The following is a 24,398-nucleotide window of genomic DNA, read 5'->3' on the forward strand; positions in this document are numbered from 1 at the left end:
AGTCCTTTTGATTTTTATCAACCAATTAATGTACATATTCCATGCCTGCTTAAAAAGAATGTGTTTGCAGTTGTTAATTGCGGTGTATTTACGAGGATCGCTGTGGCAAAGTACCACAATCTGGGTGACTTAAGCAACAGAAATTTATTCGCCCACAATTCTGAAGGCTAAATTAAGTCAAAAATCGAGGTGTTGGCAGGGCCATGTTCCCGTTCAAGCCAGTAGGAGAGAATTTCCTTGCCTATTTTAGCTTCTGTTGTCAGCAGTCCTCGAGTTGTTGGCTTACAGATACATAACTCTAGTCACTTTCTCTGTTGTAATATTGTCTTCTCTGTGTGTCTTTGTCTTCACAAGGCAGTTTCCTTTCTGTTTTCTCTACTCCTGTAGGGATACCAATCATATTAGATTAAGGCTCTATCATACTCCACTATGACCTCATCTTAACTAATTACATTTGCAATGGCTGTATTTCCGAATAAGGTCACATTCAGAGGTGTGAGCATTTGGGACTTCAGCATATCTTTTTGGGGCACACAATTCAGTTAGGTCAAGTTTGTTAGTCATATTTAAATTTCTTTTTGTTTCATGATTTTTTTGTCTGCTCATTCTGTAATTGAGAGAGGGTTATAAAAACCACCCACTGTGATTATGGGTCTATTTTTATTTCTCCTTTGGTTCTGTCAGTTTTTGCTTCTTATATTTTGAGGTTATATATTAGGTGCATAGAAATCTAGAATTGTTATATTTTTCTGGTGAAGTGTACCTTTTATCATTATACTGTCACTCTAGCTCTATCATGCATTCCTGCCTTAAAGTGTACTGTACTTCCTCTGATGTTAACATAAGCTTATAAACTGTCTTTTGGTTAGTTTACATATTATATATTTTTCCATTTTGTAACTGTTACTTTTCCTGTATCTTAGCCGTAAGATGAGACCAATATATAGTTAGGTTCTGTTGTTGTTGTTCTTGTTGCTGTTGTTTTTGTTGAAAGTCTGTTCTTTGAGTGTTTGGTCAGCTTGCATTTAATGTACTTATTGATTTGCTTAGAATCTCTCATCTTGCCATTTGCTTTCCATTCCTTGTTCTATTGCCCTGTTCTCTTTTCTGACCTTCTTTAGATAGACGATTACTTGGCCCCTTTCTCTTCTTTTAGCTGTATTAGCTGTAGAGTCTTTACTATTCTTTTAGTGATTACCTTGTAGACTCCCAACTTGCATTCTTAACTTATTGAAGTCTAATATTAATGCTTTTATCACATTTCTAAACAGTGTAAGAACCTTTGTACACTTTATTTCTTCCAATTTCCATAGTGTCTTGGTATTACCGTATGTTTTATCTTTTTTTTTTTATAAGTAGGCTCCACACCCAGCATGGAGCCCAATGCAAGGCTCGAACTCATGACCCTGAGATCGAGACCTGAGCTGAGATCAAGAGTCGGACACTTAACTGGCTGAGCCACCCAGTTACACCCTGGTATTTCCAAAGTTTTAAACTTGTATATTTTAACCCCCACATACCTAATTATAATAGTTTTTTGTTCATACACATTTGTATTCATTTACCATTTACATATTTACCATTTCCTTTGCTCTTCATTTCCTGTTACATCTCCAAGTTTCCACTATGATTATATTCTGCCCAAAGAACATTCATTTGTATTTCCTTTGGTGTGGATATGCTTATGACAGATTACTTCAGTTTTGTTTACCTGAATATGTCTTTGATTCACCCACCTTTTGAAAGGATATATATATTTATATATATATATTTAGATCAGCAGTTATTTTCCTTCAGTCCTTTGAAGTTATAATTCCACTCACTGTCTTCTGGTTTCCATTGTTTCTGCCGAGAAGTCAGCTGTAATTTACTTATTGTTCCTTTGAACATAAATTCTCGTCACCCCTGTAGGGAGTTTTAATGTTTTCTCATTATCTGTGATTGTTGGGAGTGTCACTATGATGGGCTTACATACTATTTTCTTGGTTTTTTATGTTAATTGAGACTTTTCACCACTTCTAAAATCTGTGGATCAATGTTATTCACTTGTGGTAGAAAGTTCTAAGTTATTCTGTTTTCAAATACTGCTTTTGTCTCATTTTTTTCTTCCTTTTTATATGGTACTCCAGTTACACCTATGTTAGACCTCTTTACTGTATTCCATGTATCTATTATGTTCTTTCTGCATTTTCCACTTTTTTTTTTTTTTAAGATTTTATTTATTTATTTGACAGAGAGATACACAGCGAGAGAGGGAACACAAGTAGGGGGAGTGGGAGAGGGAGAAGCAGGCTTCCCGCTAAGCAGGGAGCTGGATGCGGGGCTCGATCCCAGGACCCTGGGACCATGACCTGAGCTGAAGGCAGACGCTTAACCATCTGAGCCACCCAGGCGCCCTAGCATTTTCCACTTTTTTATATGTTTAGTCTGTGTATTTTCTTCAGGCCTTTTGTCTGGTTCTTTTTTTTTTTTTTTTTAAATCTGTGTCTAACATGCTGATAAAACCATTTATTTGGATTTATTTCTTAGTTCTAGAATTTCATTTGACTCTTTTATGATTTACATTTTTCCTTAAAAAATTTTAGTCTTTTATTTCCTTGAGCATATTAGGCATAGTTATTTTAATATCCAGTTCTGAAAACTTTATCTAAGTTCCCTGTAGATCAGTTACTGTTGACTGTTGTTTCTCTTGGTTTTAGGTCACATTGTTTTATCTTTGTATGACTGGTTATTTTTGATTGAATGTCAGATATTGTCTATGAAAAATATAGGGACAGTTTGAAAGCTAGTATGCTGTTATGTTTATTTCAGGAAAGATTTATTTTGCTTCAGAAAGATGGCCAAGGGACTGGCAATCACAGATTGCCTTATTAATCCAGGCAGGGATTGGTAAGAGTTAAAGTTGAATTTAGTTTCTTTTAAAGTTGGTCTACTTCTAGTTCAGTTTTATTCAGGTTCCAGGCATGCCTTATCACTAGCTCCTCAGTTCTGATTTTGTCCTTTTATCCTCAGAAATTTGTCTCTTGTTATCTTCCGTTGACTGTCAGATCCGTCTTCAGAATTGGTCAGTCCTTCTAGGGGAAACACACCTCCAAAAGATGTGAAAACTATTTTGGGTTTCCTTCTTATCCGAAATCATGGTGCCATAATTCTTCACTGTCTTCCTTGGTCCTTCTCAGTGCTTTTTGATAAGTACTTTTGCTTTTTAATAATTACCTGCATTTTCTAATTCTCACCAGGAGGGTTGATTGAGGTTACCTAATTTCATTATGTACATATCAAGAAAATATTGTGACTATTTTTTCTACTGAGTTAAAATCTTTAAGATGGCTATTTAAAAATCTGTAGTTCTATGTGGATCATCAAACATTTTCATTTGTTCATACTTTTTTGCACAATATCTTAGCATAGGGTTGGATGTACATCCCTACCAGAAAGCTTTAAGGGATATAAAGTTAACCACTAAAATGTATGGATGTCCAAAGTTGTACTATATATGTTTATATTAGGCTTCAAGTAGATAAAGTTTAGCTGTTAATAAGCAACATGTTTTTTTAAGCTTAGTATTATTTTGGCCATCTATCTCTTTTTATGACAGAAGGAAAGGATATTTGATATTTTTCAAATTTGTTTAGATTCTTTGGGCTGTCTGCTTATCAGAAATTGGGCAATCTTATTTGTTTTTAAAGTCCTTTATTTTATTAGTACTTCTTGGAAAAACCAACTAATAAGGACTTAATTGGTATAGAAAGATTTTTTTTTTTGATTATGTATTAACTCATACTTTTCATTCATATATCAAAGTACTGTTCTCTTTGTTCATCTTTGCCGAGATTCAGAAATGATAATTATTTGTCACTTGTTTCTTTTGTTCTTTAAGTTTATTTTCCTATTTACTGATCAGAAGGTTTTTAAAGTTATCAAGGATTCCATGGACTTCCAAGATTAGGGATAACATCAATCTAAAGACTCAATTCTTTTCTGTCTTCACTGCTTACAGACAGGGAACACAATCTCTTCAGCCTGGACCTATGTAGAAGAATTTGGAGAAAATAAACAGGTAAGAAAAAGTCTTTTAGGAATATTAAGTGATATATTTAGTTTTCAGAAAGCCAGTTATAAATTATTCTTCTTATGATTATAAGAAGAAATATTTAAAATTGTCTAAAGAAGCTTGTGAAATATTTGGTTATAATAGCTTTGTTAATCATAGATTCATTAAGCAAAGTTCTAAGAAATTAAACTGGTTTCCATATTTCAGGTTCTTCTCAAAGCTTATAACATACTAGTGTATGTTGTGAACCACCGCAGATGGCAAACAGTATTTTAACGTAGATGTTGGAGTGAGTGTGTTATATGTAGATTATTCAGCATTTCTCAAGCTTATCTGAAAATTTCTTATCTGTTTTTTTGAACAAATAAAACCACAGTTATTGTTGATACAATTTAGAATAAAAGTTATTTACCAGGATTCACTCTAGTTTTTCCAACATGGTACTGAGAGGATAAGTTTTAGTAGAATGTTAAAGGTAGTTTATAGTTTGAATAAAGATTACTTTCATTCAAATTCCTTTTCACGTGTTGAGGCAAAAAGAAATGTTGTGGTTCCCTGGGTAGAATCCATGTTTTAGTTCTGTATTCTTAAGGAAGCTAAAACTTCATCTTTCTGTGCCTCAATTTCCTTGTTGTTAAAGAGGAAAATAATACTATTTGTTTTGTAAGGCTTTTATAAGGATTAAGTAGTGCTGATGTTGTATAGTTATTTTTGGCACTTAATAAGTACTCAATAAATATTAACTCATTAATAGAACTCATACTTCAGATACAAGGAAATGTATTTATTATGCTTGAGGCTTATAACTTTATTTTGTAGATCTTAATCTTAACATTAAAAATTCGAATATGTGATGCTATTCTCAGAAATACCTTTTCTTACAAGATTCTATAGTTCAAATTTTGAATTATGAGGACTAATTTTACTGATAGAAATGAAATTTGAAAGAGTTGCTATCTTTCCTAAGACCTTTATCTTCTCTTCACTTTTGCCCAGATAATTTTTTTAGTGAGCTGCAATTTTTGAGTCATACTGAAGCTTAGATAAACTGTAGCACTCAGATCGTAATTTTCCTCTCTTATAGGTTGCCTTTCTATTAATCTCTTCCAAATGGTTTAGAAACTATCTTTAAAAGGAATTTGATATAATCTATTAAACAAAGGTAGCAAACTGGAAGCTCTAGATATGGTCTGTTTGGTCTCTTTGTTTTTTTGAAAGGAAAGCAACTAGATTTAATTTCAGTACAAATAGCTAGACACCTGTTTTACATTTGGTCCTCTTTGAGTTCTTTTTTCATTTGTTTGTTACATGTTAGCCTCTGAGGGCACTTGAATTTGTAATCACTGTGTTTAACATAGTTCAAGAATATTTCTGTTTTGTTTTTAATGTTTCCCTATTACATATTAGCCCCATTAAAATTCTTCCCAAAGTGATTTGCAAAGTTGGTCAGTGAAATAACTGTTCCTAAGGTCAAAAGAGTTTGGGAAAAGTTGTGTACTATATACTGCCCTAGGAAAAATCATAATGCTTATTAGCATATTGAAAATCATTGTAGTAGCAACCTGTGTAAGTGTTAAATCCAGTTTTACTAAATTTTTTTCAAGATTTTATTTGGCTAAGGGATTCTTGTTTTGAGGTACTTGAATTGTACGGGGATATAGGTTGGGAAACACTGAAACCAACTCAAACACTTGGGTTTGTTTGTTTGTTTATTTATTTATTTATTTATTTAATTGACAGAGAGAGACAGCAAGAGAGGGAACACAAGCAGGGGAGGGTTGGAGGGAGAAGCAGGCTTCCCGCCGAGCAGGGAGCCCAATGCAGGGCTCGATCCCAGGACCCTGGGATCATGACCTGAGCCGAAGGCAGACGCTTAACAGACTGAGCCACCCAGGCGCCCCTCAAACACTTGGGTTTTGTTTATAACCTTATTGAAGTATAATTGAAATACAATAAAGTACACACTTAAAGTGTACACTTTGGTCAGTTGGGTTTATATATACATCTGTGAAATGATATCACAATCAAGAAAACAAATATTTCTGTCACCCCTGCAGTAACCTGTTCCTCCTTCTCTCTTCTTTTCCAGGCAACCACCGATCTGATTGCTATTACTATAGATTAGTTTGCTTTTCCTAGAATTTCAAACCTTTGTTTTTGAAAGCTTAAATTATAGTCTTTAGATAACTTAGAATGAAACAGTAGTAATTTCTTAAAAATAAAAGTACAGGTATCTGACAATTACATTTATGAAAATTGTTATATACTGTCAAAGTTTCACAGTAAGAATTTGAAACTCAAATCACTCTTTCAAAGTTATATAGAAAATATATTGTAAATTTAGAAAATACTTTAATTAAAAACAAAAGCAGATGATTTTTTCCCCAAAACTGAATCTGAAAAATATAATTGCTCTAGTAAAAACAGAGAACTAACCAACTAGAACTTTATAAAAAAGGAGTTAGAGATAATAACTTTCACTCTTAATGCAAGCCATCATTACTAAGATTAACATACCTCCTAAAAATCATCTTAAAACAGAAAAACTGTCCTAAGCTACTCTGTGAGCCTAGTCTTAGAAGAAAACATTGGTCATTTCATGTCTACTTCTTGCTCTTTGCTATCAGTTGCCTATAGCAAAAATTAAGTAGAGGGTAAAAATACCTTGTTTTGGTCAAAATTTAATTTAATTTTGTAATAGGGAAAGTAAAGGAGATAAAAATGCCAGTAAATTTGATAATAACTAATTTGTTGTAGCCAAAAATATCACTTAAAAATTTCTAGTTAATGATTTTTAAATATGTCATAGGTTATGAGTTGTTTAATAATTAGCAATTTTGAAAATTCCTTCCTCTGCTTTACCGTTAGTTCTTGACAATTCTTTACTAGTATGGAAAGTATAAAATAAATGATAAATGTCATTTACACTATAATATAGATTTTTTAAATCTCTCTTTGAACCCAGCCATGTTTTATGTTCTGTGTATATACAATGCTGTGTTAACAAGTGTTAACACTTTGGCAGATGGAGTTCAGTGAAAGAAAGTTACTGAGTTATTTCAGTCGTGGCCTGTTTGAATGTTAGAAATTGAAATAATAAAATGGCGAAATGGTATTTTTTCAAAAATTTTAATAAAGATCCTATAGAAATCTAAAGAAGTACTTATAATATGTATTAAAGGTATGGAATATGTATTACAGGTATGGGAAATGTATTTCATAGATCAGAATATCAGGGGCTTCATTCTTATACACTGCTTTTGGGAGGGGAAAACCGTATAGCTGTCTTGGAAAACAGTATAGTCGCCTCAAAAAGTTAAACATAAGACTACCTTATGACCCAGCATGTCAATTTCTAGGTATTTACTCCAGAGAATTGAAAGCATATGTCCACATGAAATTTTGTACACATTACTCCTTAGCAGCATTATTCATAACAGCCAACAGGTAGAAACAACCTAACTGTCCATTGACTGATGAGTGTATAAACAAAATGTGGTGTTTTCACGCAAGGGATCTAAAGAGGAATGAAGTTCTGATATATACTACAACATGGGTAAACCTTGAAAACAAATGCTAAGGAACTAGTTAAAAAAGACAACATAAATTGTATGATTCCATTTATATCAAAAACCCAGAACAGGCAAATCAATAGAAACAAAAATTAGTGGTTGCTGGACCTGGGGGAGAGGGAGGGGAGTGACTGCTAATAGGTACAGAGTTTCTGTTTAGGGTGATAAAAATGTTCTGGATAGTGGTATTGGTTGCACAACTTTGTGAATCTATTAAAAACCACTGAATTGTACACTTAAGCATACATCAAAAAGAGGGAGAGGATGTGAAGGTAGAACTGAAATAGTTAAGGAGAAGAAAAAAATAGTTAACGAGAATTATGAGGAATGTACTTATTAATGGAAAATTAATGAATACGGTCAGAAACAAACCAGAAGAAAAAGATAGCCAAAATAAGCATAAGAAGACACTTTGAACTCAATTTAAAGTCTCCATTAAGGGTTTCCTCCCTCTTCACATGAAGCAGAAAAGCAGTTTGAGAATCCATGGTGTTTGGCCAAGATGTGTAGGAGAATTAGAAACAAACAAATGAGACACAAATGGAGTAAAGTAGTGTATATCCATTGCTTAGATGTTCACTGAGGAGCATCCTGGTGGTGTTTATCTCTTGTGTCAGACAGAGAAAGGTAGTAGACCGAATTATCACTTACAAAAGTGGGACTGACAAACAGGTGGTGAATGTGCTGCCAGTCTCTGCCCTCGCTCCCAGGTCAGTGGCCCAACAGTTACTCTGCTTGTCCTAGCCACAGCTTCTGAATCCTTGGGAATCTGGGGTCCTTTGAGCCATTACTGCTTGATGAGAATTGGCACTTAAGGTTAAGCCTATTTGCTATATAGACCAAAGTTATTCTCTGAAAATGTTTGTATTCATTCATGTTATAAATATGAAATTCTATACGATTTGATCAAAATGCTATCTCTAATCATTACATTAGAGCAAGTTGTTTTATTATTAGTAGTATTTTTTTTTTTGCAAAAGGGTCTTTTCTTCAAGTGGCATTCTTAGATAACATTTAGCATATAAAACGGGAATGCAGAGCTCTGTGGGTCGAAATGGAAAATGTGGGGGTGGGTAGGTGCAAGCAGCAGCCAGATAGCTTAGAGCACCATCTGTTGTATTTCTACTCCCTGTCTGTAGCAACGTCTTGAGACACTTTCCTCAACCCAGTTTTGAGAAGATTGCCAGAGTGCAAAAGCTTGGTCAAGTAGAAATAATACTTTCCTAGGAATTAGGAGACCTAATTTTTAATTCATTTTTCTTCATCTAACTGTGAGAGTATCCAGCAGTCACTTAATCAACCATCTTTTGTCTGTGTCATTCTTTAGTGAAAGAGGTGGTTGGAATTAGAGACTTATGAGGACCAACCTATCCCGGGTTTATGATTTTGAATTAGAGAATTTGATTAGTTAAAAATTTTATTAATATCAACAATAAAAAGTCAAACCAATAAAAATGAGCAAAAGGCTTGAATACATACTTTACTAAAGAACATGTTCAAATGGGCGACTAAACACATTATTAGTCATGAGAGAAATCCAAATTAAAACCAAAATGAGATACCATTTCACATCACTGGAATAGGTTATGATTCAAAACACTGGCAATACCGAATGTTGGTGAGGATGTGGAACAGCCAGAACTCTGATAGTTTACTGGTGTGGATGTAGGATGGTCACACTGGGGAACTGTTGAGCAGTATCTGTCTGCCCTATGACCCAGCAGTTTCACTCCTAGTTATTTACCCAAAAGAAATGAAAACATATCAAAACAAAAAAGACTTGTATAAGAATGTTCGTAACAGCTTTATTCATAATAGTCAAAAGTTAGAAACAACTAACACATTTATCTGTCAACAGTTAAATGGATAAAAAAATGTTACAGTGTATACATACAACAGAATACTGCTGAACAATAAAAAGGAGTAAACTGACATACACAACATAATGAGTCTTAGAAATTATATTGAGAGAAAGAAGCTAGGCTTAAAATTTCTTAAAAAATTCATTTTATATGGAGTCCCAGAACAGACAAATCTAAGCTATAGTGAGAAATCAGAAAGTGGTTGCCTCCAACAGAAGGGCTATTAACTGGAAAGGAGCACAAGGAGCTTCTTCTGGATTGATGGATATGTTTTCTATCTTGTTTTAGGTGTTGGTTGCATAGGTTTATAGAGTTATCAGAACTCATTGAAATGAACACATAGGACATATGCATTTCACTGTATGTAAATTTTACCTCAGTTTAAAAAGTATTAAGACAGTTGAATAATTATCAGTGTAAAACTTAAATTCTGAAATTGGCTCTATCATTCCCTTAAGAAGGGGAAAGGGGAGGACAGATCCAAGTCTGAGACAGAAACAGTGGGATTGAAGAGCTAAGGATATTCATTGGGAAGAAAAACCAGGGGTGGGCAAGTAAGTATATGCTAGGAATTCTGACTCACTTATTCATTTATTTCATAAAAATCAGTGATGCTTTCTGATTTTTATTTTCTGTGATATATGTTAGATCTAAGGAAAACATAATTCATCTAGGTTTATGCCAGTAATTACTATCTTAAGTTTGATATGTATTATATTTTCTAATTACCCAGATTTTTTCTGAATATATTTAGATTCTTATATTATAATAAAATTTTTTCTGAAATGCTTGTAAAATCTTATGAACATTGAAGCTTTTCATTTCCTAACCTTTGTAGTACTAGGGGGAAATTGTTTTCTCTTGATTTATCCTGTGTGAATGAGGTCATCAAAGTCAACTTTTAATTTTGTATTTTAATTTAGTTTCCTTAGAAATGTGAGAAGACGACAATTGATTAGTGTATTTTTAAATTAAAGGTTTACAGTAGGAGACTATTTAAAATGCCCATTTTCAGACCCAAGTATTATGCCAGTAGCCAATTGTCTGGCTATCTTCTTTGTGAAATCATTCCCTGAAGATATATATCTCTTTTATCTACATTTCAGTGAATAGGCTGCATTAACTGTCGCATGGATATAAACCCAAAATGAAAGTGATTTCTCTGAAAACTACATTTTCCCCACCTACAGAAGTGTAACTAAAGATCTGCTCCTCTGAATCATATAGTCTATGACCACATTGTTAAAAATTGAAAGAGCTAGTTGTATCATACATACATGTCTAATAAGGAATTGACTGTATTTGTGTAATATTCTTTAAGAGGAGAGGATCAGAACTTTTTTTTTAAGCAATTAATTTGAATTATAGGAGCACTAAGGTTTCTGTTAATACTAAATACCATACCCTTTAGGCATAGTGGATCCTTTAAGAGAAGAAAAACAATTCAGGCGCCTGGGTGGCTCAGTTGGTTAAGCGACTGCCTTCGGCTCAGGTCATGATCCTGGAGTCCCTGGATCGAGTCCCGTGTCGGGCTCCCTGCTCGGCGGGGAGTCTGCTTCTCCCTCTGACCCTCCCCCCTCTCATGTGCTCTCTCTCAAATAAATAAATAAAATCTTTTAAAAAAAAAAGAAAAACAATTCTGTGATAATCTATTTATCCTACTTTGGATATTAGAAAAGCAAATGGTATCAAAGTAATTCCTTATCCAATTTCAAAATACTGAAAATATTTTGAACTGGATATCTTAAATGTATTTGTCTTCTTGGAACAGACTGCTTTTATTGATTTTATGGTACCATTAATAAAAATAAAAAGATTATAAAATTAATCAAGTTAGAGTTTTGCAGTGCTAGAAATTAAACCTATATTTAACTGATTTTTATTTTTTCCATTTTTTTTCTTAACCTAGGTCCTTACTGATGTTGCTTGAGCTTATTCTCCTGCAGTTGATCTCATTCCTGTTGGCTAAATATTAAGTCCCAGGACAACATTAAGTTAATGCTCATATGTTTTAGGCCTCATCTATAAAACCAGGAAAATATAGAAAAAACTTGACTTGTACATTAGATTACCTAATTCCTTTTCTTCCATTCCTAAAAACACCGTAACTTTTATAAATAGTCATTTTATAGTCATTGTTAGACCCTTGGCTTATTCTACCCAAAAGAACATAGTTGAGTTTTTGGAAAGTACAGGATTTACAATTTTGGTCTTTAATATTCATACACACATATAAACATTACAATTAATGAAGCAGGAGATTATTGGTGCATAAGATGAATGTTTATTGTGAAATAGTAATATTTCAAATATAACTGGTTTTTAAAAAAATAATTTGGTTTTAATTTTTGGATTTTTCAGTACTATAAGTTGATAATGGTTTCTTGAAGTTTATTTTATAAACATTCATTTTACTGTTTTATGGTACAAATAGGAACACTAATGTTAAATTGGTGTATTGAGTTATACAGATGTTAAATTAAATAAATAAAATAATGAAATATTGGACAGTTAGTTTACACCAAATGTTTTTGCAGTCCAGGGGAGGATGTTTCTGCTGGTTTGATGCCTAATACAGTTAAAAAAATAAGCAAATATGAATTCGCTGTTTTTTATCTTTTCTTCATGGACTACGCCTTAGCATCAGAACCAAATTTAAAAGGAGCTGCATTGTGGAACAAGAGAAATCAGAGGTTCTCTTTTTTCTGTGATCAAAAACACACAAAACAATTAATAGATATGCAAGTAAAAGATATCCAAGAATGCATTCTAGTAAGATCTCTGAAGTGTTGTGTCAGTGAAAGGAACAGGACTGACTGATAAAACTATCAGGATTTGCAATGCTGTGAATGTTGAAATAGTCTTTACCAGCGAGATAATATTAGCAGGATTTTGAATGTTAGAACATTATGTTAAACTGTGATTATAGTTTTAATGCTTTGTCTCTTTGAATTAAATTTGTATCCATAAAGATGTGCAGCATAATTGTTCATGTATTTATTTACAGACTACAATTTCCGTCGCAGCTCAATAAATAGTCTTTCCCCTGTTAGTACTACTCTCTCTTCTGGGACTCCCAGCGTGCTTCCTTATACTTCAAGGCCTTATTCTTATCCAAGCTATCCCTTGTCACCAACAATATCACTTGCTAATGGCAGCCATGTTGGACAGCGACTATATATCTCCAATCAGGCCTCATTCTTCTGAAGAAGATATTGTAAACATGAGTATGCAAGTTTCTTTGTAAAGCATGCAGATTAAAATACTGTTTTATTTTAGAATTGGTTTGCACATTTAGTTTTAAAATGATAAATATATATTTATTTCAACATAGTAAACATCAACCATAATTGAGAATAACCTACAGTTGTAGAACTTGTAAAAATGCTAAGTTTAAAAAGTTATTCAGTGGTTTCTCTTGATAAAGGTATAGCAAACTACTCTTCTTTTTAAACTTTTGGGATTTTAAATACTTCTAATTCCTGAGAGGGCAGTAGAACCCAATAGTTTATGTTAAATTTTTGCATAATAACTTTGCCAAATAGTATTTCACAAATATTTAAGCACTTGCAGACGATCGTTATACTAGATTTGATTACCAAGGATCACTTATCTGTATTAGAGATTATAACAGTTATATAACCAGAAGCATCTAACTATTATGTATAAAGAAATGAAGGGCAAAAAGATTAAGATACAAATTTTATGCAGTACTAAAGGAAAAGCAGTCTACCATTGTGGTCCTTGAAAATAACTATAAATATTTTAGTTAATTATTTGTTATAGAAATAAATTTTAATTTTGCTGTTAATGTATTTCAGGTTTTTATAGTTATGCTTCTTTTGTGTTTTTGATATTCACTGTATAGTTGTTTGAATAATAAGTGTTCCGGTTTTTTAATGTTGAAATCATGTGTTGTTTAATTTTTGTACTTGAATTCAAATTCTTTGACATTAAATATGTGATGCTTCTAATATGCATGTGTTTTATTTTTGTTTATTAGTATGCACAAAAAAGTTAGCTCTCACAGTCACCTTGACCTCTTCAGAGGCCATGGTCCTCTGGTCATGGTCCATGGGACCAAAGCAAAGCACATTGCAGACAAAAAATTGTTAGTTTTGTGAAACATAGTAACCAAAATCCTTTTCAGGAGCCAATAGAAATACTTTGTTGATGAAGCCAGTGAAGTTTCCTTCTTTTATTTATGAATACTTAGTGAATCCAGCCATTTTGACTGTTTAATGGTTTGGTAATGTACATTTATGATGAATTTCTAATGATGGTTTACATAATTGATAATCAGGGACAAAAATTTTTCCACTCTTAGATACCAGACGTTAACTTTGTTGATTAACTCATTATGTAGCAGCATAGGACATGGGATTTGCATACGTAGAATATGAAATGGTTGCAAATATTTCTTCTAGCTTAAGTTTCTAGCAGAAGTTGTATGGAGAGTAAATTACAGTTGACCCTTGAACAACACAGGTTTGAACTGGGCGGATTCATTTATACAAGGATTTTTTTATACTGTTCAGTAGTGTAAATCTATTTTCCTTATGATTTTCTTAATAAACATATTCTTTTCTCTAGCTTTATTGTAAGAATACAGTATATAATACATATAGCATACAAAATATGTGTTAATAGACTGTTTATGTCACTGGTAAGGCTTCAGATCAACAGACTCTTAGTAGTTAAGTTTTGGGGGAGTCTAAGGTTATATGTGGATTTTTGACTATGTGGGGGTTGGTGCCGGGGCGGGGGAGTTGGTGCCCCCAGCCTCTGTGTTTGTTGTTCAAGGGTCAACTGTAGTCTCATTTTTTTTCACCCTCTAGAATGATCATTCCATATAACCATATGCAGTACTTAACTTTCCAGGTTACTGCCTTAGATTTTCTAATTTAAATGAGCATAGATACTATACTTAACCAAAATTAATTTTTTTTCCTGACATAGATTGTGTAGATCTTGCAGTTTAATTACCATGATTTACAGGTTCATGTCACTCCTTTGGCAAACACATAGAGTGTTTAGTCAGCTACTGTGCTAATACCCTTCGGATATGGAGGTGACTCAGATTCCAAACCAAAAGAAAACACATTAATATAGTTTTTCATAGGAATGTTTGTAATGGCCCAAATAATCATAATTACAAGTTCCCACATAGCATTTTTCATTAAAAAACAAAGCCACAAACAATTGAGAGAGCTTACCAGCCACACACTGTATTTGGAGATCCATAGTAATATGATGGAAAATATGTAAGCTTTGGCTATCATATTGGATTACCACTTCTGCCAAGTAACAGTTCTTTGAACTTAAAGACAGTTTTTGATCTGTCGGGGCCATACTTTTCCATCTGTAAAATGGTGATATACATCTTATAATGTTAAAAATACCTGGCAAGTAGAAGGCACTCAAATGGTAGCTGATGTTATTTGGATATAACTATATAAATCATACACTATTCATTTATTTGTACCAGTGTTTCATCTCTTCTCCCTTCAAGCAGAAATCTAGAAATCAGTACATTCATGTCAAACACTGTCCCTTTATATATTATAAATGAGCAATTAATTTTGTCCATACTGCACATGAAATTTCATTTGGCTTGTGAACATAGCTGCTAATTACTTGATGCTTTAGTCCTTACAGGCTGCATAAGGCCTTTGATTCAAATACGGGCTTCCCTAGTTAGTTCATCACAAAACTATTATGGATAAGCCTCTTAGCTATTTGATATAGCTCATTGGTCAAGGAAACAATTCTTAAGACAGTCCTTTATCAAATTCTCTGTGCAGCTTTGTGCAAGAGACCATGGCTGAGATGTGGAGTAGGTCCTATTATGTAGTGATGATCTATTTTTTTTAAAGATTTTATTTATTCATGAGAGACAGAGAGGCAGAGGCAGAGGGAGAAGGATGCTCCCCGCGGAGCATGGGGCCCGATGCGGGACTTGATCCCAGGACCCTGGGATCATGACCTGAGCCGAAGGCAGATGCGTAACCGACTGAGCCACGTAGGTGTCCCCGTGATGATCTATTTTGCATAAAACCCCTTGTAAACAGATCAGAAGGCTATGCAGAAAGCTTACCCTTATTTCTCTAGTTTAGTTCTTTTATAGTGTTACGGTGGGAAAGAGTTCTCTAACTATGACTTAAAATCTTGTAGCCATTATAGATCGTTAGCCATTATTGTTAGCCATTATGGGTTGTTAAGTCCAATTTGAAAAGAAAAGTGTGCATGGCAAGAAAATACCTTATGTCAAAAGACAAATGATGAACAAGAATTGCAAGTTATTTTTACAAAGGGCTAATCTCTAATATTTTAAAATATCAGTAAAAGACCATCCACTCAAGGGGCGTCTATCTAGGTGGCTTAGTCAGTTAAGCATCTGACTCGATTTCTGCTCAGGTCATGAGCTCAAGGTTGTGGGGTCTAGCCCCATGTTAGGCTGTGTGCTCAGAGTCTGCTTGTCCCTCTCCCTCCACTTATGCTCACTCTCTCTCTCTCTTAAATAAAAATCTTTAAAAGAAATACCATCCACTCAAGAGAAAAATGGATAAAATAGGCAGATAACAGATGGCCCTTAAATGTGTAAAAAGATGCCTTATCTCAGAAGTGCAAACGAAAAGTTCAGATTTGAAGAAATTCAAAGGTTTGATAAAGTTTTGGTAAGATTTTAAAGAAACAAGCATTCTCATATATTACCGCTGGGATTATAAATTGGTATAATTCACATAAAGAGCAATTTGGCAGCTATTGTCAAAAATTACAAATACTTCAATCTTTTGACCCTGCAATCCTAATTCTGGAATATACTTGCATGTGTGTGCAAAATGATATATTTTGGTGATTCATTGAAACATTTTTTATAGCCCAAATACCCATCATTAGGGGATTGATTAAAATAATACATTTATTGGTGCATATTAAGAAGTACAAAAAGAGACACTCTTTATTCCTATATAGAAAGAGATAATTTTAAGTGAAAAAGAGCAAGGTTCAGAAGTATGTGTGTAATATGCTGTATTTCGGAATAAGAGGAAGAAGACTTGTGCTTATATTTGCACACCAACCAGTGCAAGACTATACAAAAAATTAAGTGATTATGAGAAAGCAGATAAGATCACACTTTAAAATTTCCCTTTACTCCAGACACAGTGTGATTATCTATCTATCTGTCTATCTATCTATCTATCTATCTATTTATCTATCTATCATCTATGTGTGTCTAATCTATCAACTATATTTTTTTAAAGTAAAAAGACATATAACTGTTTCCAGAAACAAAATGAAGATCTCTAGTGAACCATCGTCTGAACACAAATACATTAAGAAAATCTACACTGATCACTGATCACTGACTGACCAGAAGTTGGGTTTTGAGTAGGGATCCAAGGTAAAATATGCCCAGGTGGTAAATACAATGCAACAATACAAGCAGCTGTGCACGCCACTGCTTTTGACTCAATGGGTCCAGTGTACTTGAAATATGTCACTATGAAGCATTTATAATCTCTAATAGGAAAAACATACTGAAGAAGACCCTAAGATTTGGAACAAAGCCAGGTTCTCTGAAACAATTTGCCTTTCTGAGAAACAGCTCTTAGCTGTTAGAGACTATTATGAACTGGGTTATTACTTGATCACCAAATTCATAAAGCTGAACTTGTCCAGTAGCACTGCTGTCAAGCAGAAATGGTGTACGACAGTCTAAAGTATTCTTCTTGCTATGGTGCCGTCCCTTAATCTCTTGTGCCATGGAGTATTTCTAAAATCGGTTGGCCAAGAGGAAAAAAAAAATGGGAACCTAGTATTCTAAGGATAATGGAAGTCACCAAAATCCAAATCTCTTTACACATCCTCTAGAAACTATCCAGAACAATAACAAAAGCAAGTAAGACCACATATGATCCACACCTTCAGCATAACGAGAGAACAATACAATTTGCAAAATAGCTGTAAGTAAAAATAAATATGGGCATTGAATTCCAGGAGAGTTATTTTTTGAGCTCTTGATGCAACCCTTTGTGGAGAGCAAGAGGTGTGCTGAGGGGGTCTGGAAAACTACATAGAAAAGAAAACGAGTAGAGGGCCGAAGGGTGAGCCAACAAGGAAGTCCACCCCAACAGTGAAAATACTAAAAATAAATAAATAAAAATAAATAAATTCTGGTTTGTACAAGCAGCCTTGGAAAGGCAATGTTTCTGGGGACAGGTGGGTTCTTCTTTTGTTTGATATGTCATAAGTATAGGTGATAAGGTAAGTCAGACCAACATAAAGTTTTAAAAGGTGTTTATATAAACTAAGTGTCTCCCCGCATTTAAACAGAGTGACCTTTTATACCATGATACTGACATTCCAAAATCAGCAATAGAAGCCACTCTCAGAAAGATAGAAACAGTAGCACTGCTATCAAGTAGAAATGGTGTCATCTCTCACCCCTAACTTAAAAGAGTTCATCCTTGATGATCTCGTGTATTCAATAGGTAGACTCCTTATATTCCCTCATTCAGCAGATATATATTTTATGCCTACCTATTCCTGTAATTAGTGTTGGATGAACATGCATCGTCAGTGTTCTCTTAGAGCTAATATAATAGGCAGGACTGACTGGCCAATATGTAAAAGCTCCCTCTAGGTCAAAGCTTCTGGATTGCTTGATAACAGAGATATTGCTGAGAACCATCAGTGTCCACACCAATATCCAGTCCTCAATAAATAAGGTGAACATCAGGATTGCACAAAATCCTATACAGCACAAATGTTAAGGTGAAACACAGCTCTGATTAGGTAATTAGGTACTCATTACAAAAGGGCTCTGTAGGATGTTCTGCAACAATAGGTAATTCTTAAAAGGCAACCTTCAGAGAACATTGGAGAGAGGAATGCAAACCACACTGTCATCCACCGAAGGATCTTTGACTCTTGAACTGGCTGCCTAGGGCCACTTGAGTATCTACTGCCTGGCCTTTTAAATACCCCAATACAAGCACTGAAATAGTACATAGTGAGTAATGATCTTAGGCATCACATCTGGAAAATATGGCGTGTGAACTAGGAAGAATCGTTCTCTAAGCAGAGAAGGGGAGCATGGTATTCCAGTCAGCAAAACAGTGTATGTAAAGAGGGCACTGCGAGGCGCCATAGCACGTGCAGGGTAGGAGAAGTTCGAAGTGGTTGGAGCATGCGTCGCAGGATGGGCAGAGGGATGAGAACGAGGAGCGCGCCTGGCGTAAGCCTGTAGAGGAAGGTGGCTGGCAGGGCACGAAGGGCCTTGTGAGCCGTGTTGAGGGGCTCGTGCATTATTCTGTGGCTCAGGGGAAACCGGCTACCAAAGAGCCTGGAACGTTGAAAGGAATGCTTATTCGCATATCAGAAAGGCAGTTTAGGAGACAAGTTGACGCTGGTTGAGCCTTGAGAAGGAGAGCCCGGTTAGGAAGCCATTCCAGTAATCCGGGCGACAGATGACAACCGCCAGGGCTATGTATGAAACGACCGGATGTACAAGTTGGGGAAGAGAGACGAACCCCGGCGAAGCTCTTCTCCTTGGCGAGGTGAGGTGGTGTGCTGGCAATTCGCTTCATCTGGGTGCTGCTTTATTCTCTCCTGGATTGTAAGGGGCAGAGGCTCGAAACTACATTTTCCAGGCTCTTTTGCAGCCCTAGTTCCGGACTTGATTTAGATTCTGCTACCGAGCTGTCAGCACAGGAGCTCTGGGATTTGGAAGTGAGGTGGAGGCTGTCCTCCTGCCGTTCGGCGTGCTGGGGAGGAACGGTGGAGCTGTATGTGTTTCCAGTGCAGATGCCCCCGTCGCGGTCCGCTTTGCAGATCGCAGTTGTGGAGGCAGTGGCTGTGCTCCGAGTAGCGCCCGCACCTGCGCGGTGGCTGAACTGCGGCTCCGGGGGGCGGCGGGGGCGGGTACTTGGAAATCTCAACCGTCCCGTGGTGGCTCCTGACTTCGAGCTCAGTCTAGCAAATCGTGTAAGCACTCAGTTTCCCGTGTTAACTCCCTTTCTGCGGGAAGTATCTAGAATGGCTTCTGTTTCTAAGTACCTCCCTTCCTGTCTTCGGTGCGGGGCAGCCATCTCCAAGTTGCGGGCAACCTTCATCACTCACCGAGCGGTCTGAAATTTTGAAAACCTTTGTGCAAAAGTGAGCTGTAAGAGCGAAGGCTGTGTAGTTCAATGTAGATGAAATGTCAACTATATCTAGGACAAGTGCTTAAAAATTTGGAAAAGAAATACCATTATATCCTTACCTTGCATGAATTATCAAAACGAAAACCCCAGACGGATGAACGAATGTTAAAAGTTGAACACATGCACATGTACACCCCGAGAGGGGCGAATAGTCCCAGGCATAAAGCGAGCCTCAGAACGTCAGAGCATTATAGGAAACGGTCCAAGCTCCCTTACCTTCTCCTATGGAAGCCATCTCCTTACATATTCTTGCTCTGGAACAGTCAGAGAACCCGTGGCTATTCTCGTGGCAAAGCAGAAAGAGGACATTTCCTGTTTCTCGCTGCTTTTGGTTGGAGGCTTAGGGCAAGGAGAAAACAACGAGCTTTTCCTTTTCACCTAGATTTGTCGAAATTTACGCAAAATACTGCATTTCAGGGGTCACTGTCTCCAAGTTGCCTTTTCTCAGAAGCCCTTGCCAGGCCAGTGATTTCTCCCCAGCGAAAGTAAGGATCCTTTCAGGAGGTTATCTTTCTAGAACAGTTTTCTTACCTAAGGTTTCCTGCAGGGGGCAACATCCTCCAGTTTATGAGGACAGAAGAATGAAACCGTGCAGTATCAGCCCTCTGGCTTGCTAAGGATTGCCAATGCTTTTTGAAAATCGAAAGTTGCAAATGCATTTGCTTGATTCTTAGTCTATAGTTCTTGGATGAAGGATAATTACATCCTCATTTTTTTTTAATAAAAAAGGACTTTAAAAGAATGTGTGTTCTTTTAAGTCAATCTCGGTTGACCATATGTGTAATATTTATTGTACACACAGTGCTTGGAGGGCCCACATAATCTAAAAGCATAACTGACCACCTGCTATAATTTGTTTGTCTGAAGAGCTGGTTCCAGAGCTACCAGGACAGAGGACAGAGGAAAAGGCAGAAGGAATGAGATATTCCGGAAGGAGTATAGTGGGGATCACCATTCCTCGTGCATTTCGTCAGTCAAAACTTACTGACTCCCTCTCATGTGTGAGGCATTGTGCTATGTGCTAGGGATACAGAAGAGAAAAATAACGTTTCTGACCTTGGGTTTAAAGAGAAAGAAATTAATGTTTGGCAAAAAAGCATTTTAAAGATTTCTTTCAATCTGATTTTAAAAATATTTGCTTTTCAGAGAGATCAATGGGGCACATCATTGTCCTCGTCCTCTCACTTTATCTTTGGGCCTCGAGAGGAGAGGTCACTTTTACTCTCCTCATACTTCACCTGATTTTCCACCACCAAATGGCAGCACCTGGGAGGCCTTTGCCAGATCCTCCCTTGCTTTGACTTTCCTGTAGCACTTGAGGCCATTTTTTTTTTAAGATTTTTTTAATTTATTTATTTATTTATTTATTTTAATGAGGGAGAGAGAGAGGGAAAGCACGCAAGTCGGTGGAGGACCAGAAGGCAGACCCTGTCCTGAGCATGGAGCCTGTCGAGGGGCTTGAACCCAGACCCTGAGAACACAACCCCAGCCAAAATCAAGAGTCTCGTCACAAGGAGAATTTTGTTTTTATTTTCTCTCTTTTTATTGCATCTATATGAGAAGATAGACGGAACACTGAACTTATTGCAATCATTTCCCATTATATGTAAATCAAACCATTGTGCTGTATACCTTACAATGTAGGTCAATTATTATGAAAAACTTGGAAAAAGTTTCTTTTTATTTTTTTAATTTTTTTATTGTTATGTTAATCACCATACATTACATCATTAGTTTTTGATGTAGTGTTCCATGATTCATTCTTTGTGCATAACACCCAGTGCTCCATGCAGTACGTGCCCTCTTTAATACCCACCACCAGGCTAACCCATCCCCCCACCCCCCTCCCCTCTAGAACCCTCAGTTTGTTTTTCAGAGTCCATCGTCTCTCATGGTTCGTCTCCCCCTCCGATTTCTCCCCCTTCATTCTTCCCCTCCTGCTATCTTCTTCTTCTTTTTTTTTTTCTTAACATATATTGCATTATTTGTTTCAGAGGTACAGATCTGTGATTCAACAGTCTTGCACAATTCACAGCGCTCACCATAGCACATACCCTCCCCAGTGTCTATCACCCAGCCACCCCATCCCTCCCACCCCACCCCCCACTCCAGCAACCCTCAGTTTGTTTCCTGAGATTAAGAATTCCTCATATCAGTGAGGTCATATGATACATGTCTTTCTCTGATTGACTTATTTCACTCAGCATAACATCCTCCAGTTCCATCCACGTCATTGCAAATGGCAAGATCTCATTCCTTTTGATGGCTGCATAATATTCCATTGTATATATATACCACGTCTTCTTTATCCATTCATCTGTCAATGGACATCTTGGCTCTTTCCATAGTTTGGCTATTGTGGACATTGCTGCTGTAAACATCGGGGTGTATGTACCCCTTCGGATCCCTACATTTGTATCTTTGGGGTAAATACCCAGTAGTGCAATTGCTGGATCATATGGTAGCTCTACTTTCAACTTTTTGAGCAACCCCCATATCGTTTTCCAGAGTGGTTGCACCAGCTTGCATTCCCACCAACAGTGTAGGAGGGTTCCCCTTTCTCCGCATCCCCGCGAACTTCTGTCGTTTCCTGACTTGTTAATTTTAGCCATTCTGGCTGGTGTGAGGTGGTATCTCATTGAGGTTTTGATTTGTATTTCCCTGATGGCAAGTGATGTTGAGCAGTCTTTCATGTGTCTATTGGCCATTTGGATGTCTTCTCTGCAGAAATGTCTGCTCATGTCTTCTGCCCATTTCTTGACTGGATCATTTGTTCTTTGGGTGTTGAGTTTGATAAGTTCTTTATAGATTTCGGATGCTAGCCCTTTATCTGATATGTCATTTACAAATATCTTCTCCCATTCTGTCGGCTGTCTTTTGGTTTTGTTGACTGTTTCCTTTGCTGTGCAAAAGCTTTTTATCTTGATGAAGTCCCAATAGTTCATTTTTGCCCTTGCTTCCCTTGCCTTTGGCGATGTTTCTAGGAAGAAGTTGCTGCGGTTGAGGTTGAAGAGGTTGCTGCCTGTGTTCTCCTCTAGGATTTTGATGGACTCCTGTCTCACATTTAGGTCTTTCAACCATTTTGAGTCTATTTTTGTGTGTGGTGTAAGGAAATGGTCCAGTTTCATTCTTCTGCATGTGGCTGTCCAATTTTCCCAACACCATTTGTGGAAGAGACTGTCTTTTTGCCATTGGACATTCTTTCCTGCTTTGTTGAAGATGAGCTGACCATAGAGTTGAGGGTCCATTTCTGGGCTCTCTATTCTGTTCCATTGATCTATTGTGCCAGTACCATACTGTCTTGATGATGACAGCTTTGTAATAGAGCTTGAAGTCCAGAATTGTGATGCCACCAGCTTTGCTTTTCTTTTTCAACATTCCTCTGGCTATTCGGGGTCTTTTCTGGTTCCATATAAATTTTAGGATTATTTGTTCCATTTCTTTGAAAAAAGTGGATGGTATTTTGATGGGGATTGCATTGAATGTGTAGATTGCTCTAGGTAGCATTGACATCTTCACAATATTTGTTCTTCCAATCTATGAGCATGGAACGTTTTTCCATTTCTTTGTGTTTTCCTCAGTTTGTTTCATGAGTATTTTATAGTTTTCTGAGTACAGATCCTTTGCCTCTTTGGTTAGATTTATTCCTAGGTATCTTATGATTTTGGGTGCAATTGTAAATGGGATCGACTCCTTAATTTCTCTTTCTTCTGTCTTGTTGTTGGTGTATAGGAATGCCACTGATTTCTGTGCATTGATTTTATATCCTGCCGCTTTACTGAATTCCTGTATGAGTTCTAGCAGTTTTGGGGTGGATTCTTTTGGGTTTTCCACATAAAGTATCATATCATCTGCAAAGAGTGAGAGTTTGACTTCTTCTTTGCCGATTCGGATGCCTTTGATTTCTTTTTCTTGTCTGATTGCTGTGGCTAGGACTTCTAATACTATGTTGAATAGCAGTGGTGACAATGGACATCCCTGCCATGTTCCTGACCTTAGGGGGAAAGCTCTCAGTTTTTCCCCATTGAGAATGATATTCGCTGTAGGTTTTTCATAGATGGCTTTTATGATATTGAGGTATGTACCCTCTATCCCTATACTCTGAAGAGTTTTGATCAAGAAAGGATGCTGTATTTTGTCAAATGCTTTTTCTGCATCTATTGAGAGGATCATATGATTCTTGTTCTTTCTTTTGTTAATGTATTGTATCATGTTGATTGATTTGCGGATGTTGAACCAACCTTGCAGCCTGGGGAAAAATCCCACTTGGTTCTGGTGAATAATCCTTTTAATGTGCTGTTGGATCCTATTGGCTAGTATTTTGGTGAGAATTTTTGCATCCATGTTCATCAGGGATATTGGTAATTCTCCTTTTCGATGGGGTCTTTGTCTGGTTTTGGGATCAAGGTAATGGTGGCCTCATAAAATGAGTTTGGAAGTTTTCCTTCCACTTCTATTTTTTGGAACAGTTTGAGAAGAATAGGTATTAATTCTTCTTTAAATGTTTGGTAGAATTCCCCTGGGAAGCCATTGGCCCTGGGCTTTTGTTTGTTGGGAGATTTTTGATGACTGCTTCAATTTCCTTAGTGGTTATAGGTCTATTCAGGTTTTCTATTTCTTCCTGGTTCAGTTTTGGTTGTTGATACATCTCTAGGAATGCATCCATTTCTTCCAGGTTATCTAATTTACTGGCATAGAGTTG

The 24,398-nt window shown here is 36.2% G+C and overlaps 1 protein-coding gene across 2 annotated transcripts in view; it reads left to right on the plus strand.

Annotated features, from left to right (window-relative positions):
* Positions 1–13,223, plus strand: part of RBM46 (RNA binding motif protein 46) — a 35,732-nt gene extending 22,509 nt beyond the window's left edge. The window contains exons 4-5 of one of the 2 annotated variants that reach the window (XM_032412793.1): positions 4,001–4,060; positions 11,398–13,223. In XM_032412793.1, coding sequence (XP_032268684.1) covers positions 4,001–4,056 — 56 coding nt within the window. In that variant the 3' untranslated portion in view covers positions 4,057–4,060; positions 11,398–13,223. The remainder of the gene's footprint in view (positions 1–4,000; positions 4,061–11,397) is intronic. The other variant, XM_032412792.1, reaches the window with a different exon arrangement.
* The last annotated feature ends 11,175 nt before the right edge of the window (positions 13,224–24,398 follow it).

Source organism: Phoca vitulina, unplaced genomic scaffold (genome assembly GCF_004348235.1).
Source record: "Phoca vitulina isolate PV1807 unplaced genomic scaffold, GSC_HSeal_1.0 scaffold14, whole genome shotgun sequence".
In the NCBI taxonomy this organism is placed as follows: Eukaryota; Metazoa; Chordata; class Mammalia; order Carnivora; family Phocidae; genus Phoca; species Phoca vitulina.